Consider the following 5933-nt stretch of genomic DNA (forward strand, 5'->3'; position numbering starts at 1 on the left):
GAGGCCCTCTGCTGGGTAAATAACTCCTAGCACATTCATTAGGTTTACTGATTAAAACGCTTCCACAAGAAATGCCCGCATATTTTTTAAGGGTCATACTTTTTTCTTGCGCATTTGACTTTATTCTCCCCCACAGGTTTTGAGGTAGCACTAACAGAATTAAGTATTTGTTTATTCATGACTGAGGGAAAGAAATGCTACGCCATAGCAGGGAATGCAGATGCGCTTGTCTTAGTTTTATTTATGCAAGTTTATGTCCCGTTAAGTGGCTTTTCTCTAAATCAGCATTACAAGTTTGTTTGTTTTTTTTACTGTAGAAGATTACATTTTATTATTACTTTATTCAAAATTTACTTGCACATGAGCCTAGTGCATATTTAACAATCTTTCCAAACGCCTTTTCAAAACATTTTCCATATTTACATACTCAACATAAGAGTGAGAAATAAACAGTTTGTCTGTTAATTACCCAGCTATGTGTAAATATGGTTTATAATTCTTATTTCATATATTTTTAAGTGCTGTTAATGGGCCTACTAGGAGGCTAACAGCAAAAAAGCAAATGGGGAAACAAGATTGTTCATTCATTTACTTTCATTTGGTATTCAGATAATCAACAAACTTCTGACAAGCCTTAATAGAGCACAGGAATATATTACTTTATTGAAAGCCAACAAAATAATATTAAATCAGATCTGCAAAACCGGCAGACAACAGAAAACTCCACAAGTGTAATGTGCATCATCAACCAGGACCTGAAACAGTGATATTGTTAATCAATATACAGATCACAGAGGCTGGTTGTCTCTAAACGAGAATCTGTAACACCTGGGATTTCCCGTTGAAGCAGTAGATCTCCCAAAATGCTACTAAAACCTAGAGCTTACATGGAAACCCATAATTATAGCTTTAATCCATTAGCATCAAACATGGGCACTTTAATTAATTATCACTTTAAAAGCCACTCTTTGGAAGGACGTTCCCCAGGATCATTCCAGTTCAGGCTTGAGCTTCTCCACTACAGTGCTGTCATGTTTGGAGCCCCCGCGGCACTGTGGGCTCTTGGCCAGGGTGGGGTCGCTGCGCCACTGCTCAGGTGTCTTAGCCTGGATGGCGAGGGCGTGAATGCGGGAGCTCAGCTCCTCACGCAGGGCCTCGTTCACCAGACGGTGGCGCTGCAGCAAGGGCAGCCCCTCGAAGTGAGTGCTCACCACAAGCACCCGGAAATGGGACTCGGAGCCTGGAGGAACAGCGTGCATGTGGCTCTCGTTCAGCACCTCAAGGTGGTCCGGCTGGAGCGCCTGGGTCAGCTTGGTCCGGATGGTACCCTCAACGGGCCTGGCAACGCCTGGATCCATGTGTGACATGAAATGAGATGACTGTCTAAAGGTGGTGAATGTAAGAGTGGAGCAACGTATGAAGCAGTGAGCACTGGAAAACATCAGAAGTCTAGAACAGACAGCTCAGTCAAAGAAGACCTGCAAGGATAAATACATATAATATTAATAATAATAAATAAATATACTAATATTATATCATATACACACACACACACACACACACACACACACAATCACATACAGTAGCGGCAACTGGGAAGTCACTGCCTCAGAATTAAAAATAAAAAGATGTAACAAACAGGAATATGCAGTACACTGCTGATAGCTACACTCAAGAATACTGACATATTAACAATCTAGCGAGCTAGGTAGTTATAAACAATATATCCCTTGGTGAAGTGAAGCCAATGGTTAAAAAAAAAGCATGACCATTTAAAGGACTCTGTCTTACTTTTTTCTTTTTCTGGCACAATGCAATTTATTTCCTATCCCCTTCATGGTACAAATGTAGCTAGCTAGCTGGCTACTGTTTCCCATTTTACTAGCACAAGTGTACTCCTAGCTAACGCTAATTATTTTTATTATTTTATGTAGCTAGCCATTTAGCTACTAACAGCCCAGGGGTATGCAACTCTTTACCTTTAAGTGTCTTTGATCAACCACATCAAGACAATCATCAATCACGCAGCTAACCAAGTACGCTACCTACACTTAATCTTCCAGTGTCCACAGAGGAATGAGCTAGCTAGCTAGCTAGTTTCCACAGAGACATTTGTTTCAGTGGCAACTACTAAGCATATAACTAACCAAAAAATAACTAACAGAAATAGCGGTTCACTTTAAATTAAATTCTAAATCCAAATCCTCAATAGGTGAGTGGGATGTCCAAAACGGGATCACTAGCTAGGTTAGGTTAGCTAAGCTAACTTATTTCTCACCGGACTTGTCAAACTATTTCTTCGTTGTTCCGACGCGGTTCCTCTTAACAGACCATACTGCCCCCCACTGACCATTAAGAGCATTCTGTAGGCCAGAGAGTGAGAATCCTTCATTTCTGTCTGAACATCATATAGGTCATTGAAATGGCCATTTAGCTTTAGCCAGAAGATGTAAAACTGTGTAAGTATTTAAGTCATATAACCTAGCTGTTTTAAGTAACTCAAGGTATTCATATGAACCTGTTATCTCCACCCCTCCCAAAATATTCTGCATACTAAATAATACAAGTGGTTTTGATTCAACTGAGATATGCACTGAAATAAGTTGACTGTTAAGGAAGTTAAATAATCAGTAATTAGCCATATAAAGCGTTCCCATTATGCCAATAATTACAACGTCAATAATTTGATCTTCATGATTTATTTATTTTTCATATATATGTTTTTCATTTTATTGAAGAACAGGATTAGTTCACTCCACAAGTGTAGTGGAATTCTCTGCATGACTCAAAGGTCTCTCATAAACCTTAATACAGAACCATTTGGTGTAACATTGAAATAGTTTCCATTTTCAATGATAATGTCAAAGTCTTTAACGTCATTTTCATTCTCACTTACAAAAACAAAAGAAGGAAAAAATAACAAGAAATCACAAAATTAACAACATACAACAGTACTCCATTTTTTAGGTTAAATGGTTTTGTCTTTTTTCATTTTTATTGTTCCACATATTTATACTTTTACATACAAACAACTACAATCTCTACAGCACAATACAATGATAAGGTGGTAAACTGTCACATTTAAATTATGGCAATACATTTTAATTGACAAAAGCATCAAAAGACCTATGGTATATTTTAGAATGGACATTGGCTTTATATATATATATATATATATATATATATATATATATATATATATATATATATATATATATATATATATATATATATTAGTTAATCACTAAACATCTCATTGCATGTCAAGAGTTAATTTTCAGTGTGCTTTCTTTTCCCAATAATTTGGGGGCAGAGCAGACATGTCAGTCATTTATTTATTGCTTTGATTTCTTTTTGCACACGATTGACTGTTCCTAAGTGAGCACGTTTAAAAATACAAAAAAGACCCTGTAACAAAACAAATAGGCCTAAACAAAATGTACAACCAATAAGTTTGAACGGGCAGAGTTCACAAATTCCAGGACTGATTCTATGTACAAATACATCATAGCTTCACTGAGATCGGTTACTGTAAATCAGCATTTTCACAGCATACAACAGCAATATTGACATCCTCTTCTGCAGGTCTATGGGCGCAACAAAGACAACACAGTAGAGACGTGACAGTTAGGGGTGACATGCTGTACAACCGCTGATGAGAACAGATATGGGTGGGGCTGCAGTGAAGCAGAGGTCCTCGCTGGCTGACATGGCAGTGATACTAAAGTCCTTGAACTACTGTAAATAATGTGCTTTTCCATCTGAGCTAAAAACAATCTTGGTCTCCCTGATAAATTAAAAGCATTTTCTATGTCATAAATAAATAAATAAATAAATAAATAAATAAAAGCTGATCTTTTCAGTTTTAACTGAGTAGAATATTGTCCTGGAATATTGTGCGGCTGAAAGTTGTCTTTCGTGAGCAAGTGTTTTCTTGATTTTATTTTATTAATTTCTATTTCATTCATTTATTTCTTTGTTGGCTCCTTTTAACATGGTTTGTACTATTTTATATAATGTAAGCTGCTTTTAGCAAGTCTAAGCTGAAGAAAATATCTGGCAATCATCAGTGCTTCCTGTCACACATGACCTACACAACAGTTGTCTTTAACACATCTCTTCTGACAGTAGGCCATGGTAGGGAAGGCTATTTCTAGTCAGATTTGTACTGGGATCATTTAAAGCAATTAAGAATGTTAATGGCTAAAATTATTATCCAGATAATAATGATATTACCCAGATTAGCCAGATCACAGTAAAGCACAATTTGTCCTCGTTGTATGATGCTGACATTATACATACCCATTAACTTCAAATTGCAGACCCATGTTTCATCCATGGCCTGTGTATAAAATAGGGTCTCCATCTGTTTTTGAGGAACTGAAATAAATGTCAGATTGTGCTTAAAATCGTTTGTGATGTCTACCTACTTTGGTAACAATTAGTGTTAGTAAGTTTCTTTGATGTCAAATTAGAAAAGACCACATTGTCGCAATGTCTGTTGTTTTCTAAGTATATCTAGAATATGGCTGCTATCCTACATGGCAGTATAGTACAGAGTGACACCTCTGCATTGCTGTGGTGTTAAGCACTAGCTGCAAACAGAAGCATCTGAGACTGTAAATCTAGTGTGCTTTTTTTCCCTCTAAAGCATCTGTATGTTCAGCTGAATGCATTTATTATCATCTTTTTTAGGTCTCATTAGATGTGTATTAGATCGATAGTATATTAGAATAACGCATATGACTAGGTTTTGACTACATTAAAGCAAATGTAAAATTACTGAAGGACACCTTTGTTGTACTGCTCATTCAACTCACTCCTTCTATGATGCCCCCGATTTAAATTTTGGTCTCTGACTTATTTAGGTCATTATTTCTCTTTCATTTTACAGTATTTAAGGTCATTTTAAGGTCCAGCATTCTTATAGAAAATAAGATGTCCATTAAAATATCTTGATGTCTAATTTTCAGTTGTAGTGATGCAATTCTAAATGTGACATCAACGATGACAGCATTAAACTCACCCTGTATATGGCACTACCTCTACAGACACCCAAAGTAAAAAATACCATAAAGTCAAACTCTCAAAAACAATTATATAAATTGACATAATAAATAAATATTCTGTGGAACACTCAACATTTCACATGCAAGCACCCACATACGTACGTACGCACATACATATACCTCTTCATCATAAGAACAGTGAAATAAACCAGAATAAACATGTTCTACGTGGATTGCCTTTTTGTGTATACTTGTTTTGTCATGTTTCTGAATATTTGTTTTGTTAAAAATAAAATTACTTTAACAAACCATTATATATACAGACATCAAGTAGAACCTATCTAGGACATTATGGTCTAGTTTTTAACACCTGAAAAAGAAACAATTTAATCTATTTGGAATTTTCCCCCTATATATGTATATATTTAACATTAGCTAGAACATAGTACATTATTTAGTACATAATTTACATTACTTTTCAAAATAAACCTATTTGTTTTTGATAGTCTCATCAAACCATCTTGTGCTTGATTTCATTTCTCCCAAAGTTGTCTTTTTTTGTTTTGACTTTCTCAAAGGGACCTGTATAGATGGAACAAATGACTTTTTTGTTTGTTTGTTTTAACTTCCATCGCTAAAACAGTTTTGTACTCTCAATAGAGGGGCTGCACTGCCACTGGTGGTCCTCGGTGCAATTTGCCATGTTTGACAAATGCAACACCACATACACATCAACACAGCGGGTACTGGCCATTTCGGAGAGGGCTGATCGCATGGTCTGTTTGAAAAGGAACAGAGCCATCTCTGTCTCCTTATGGCACAGATCTTATACAAAGTCAGAAGTCATTGTGAGCTGAGAATGGGGAAGGTTAGCACTTCTTTTCCTATGTCATTTTCATAAGCAGTCATAGACAGATTCCGATG

General features: G+C 36.3%; 1 protein-coding gene across 2 annotated transcripts; it reads right to left on the reverse strand.

Annotated features, from left to right (window-relative positions):
• Window positions 1–634: 634 nt before the first annotated feature.
• On the reverse strand, window positions 635–2327 carry bola1 (bolA family member 1). Of its 2 annotated transcripts, none has more exons than XM_035526375.1 (2): window positions 2279–2327; window positions 635–1478 (listed from the first exon to the last, which is right to left on the reverse strand). In XM_035526375.1, exon 2 carries the CDS (start codon window positions 1440–1442, stop codon window positions 990–992), a length of 453 nt encoding a protein of 150 aa, XP_035382268.1. In that variant the 5' UTR covers window positions 1443–1478; window positions 2279–2327; the 3' UTR covers window positions 635–989. The 2 variants fall into 2 exon arrangements, with proteins under 2 accessions (XP_035382268.1, XP_026869414.2); XM_027013613.2 differs by having other exon boundaries at window positions 1980–2306.
• Window positions 2328–5933: the final 3606 nt, after the last annotated feature.

This window comes from Electrophorus electricus, chromosome 5, assembly GCF_013358815.1.
Source record: "Electrophorus electricus isolate fEleEle1 chromosome 5, fEleEle1.pri, whole genome shotgun sequence".
Classification (NCBI taxonomy): domain Eukaryota; kingdom Metazoa; phylum Chordata; class Actinopteri; order Gymnotiformes; family Gymnotidae; genus Electrophorus; species Electrophorus electricus.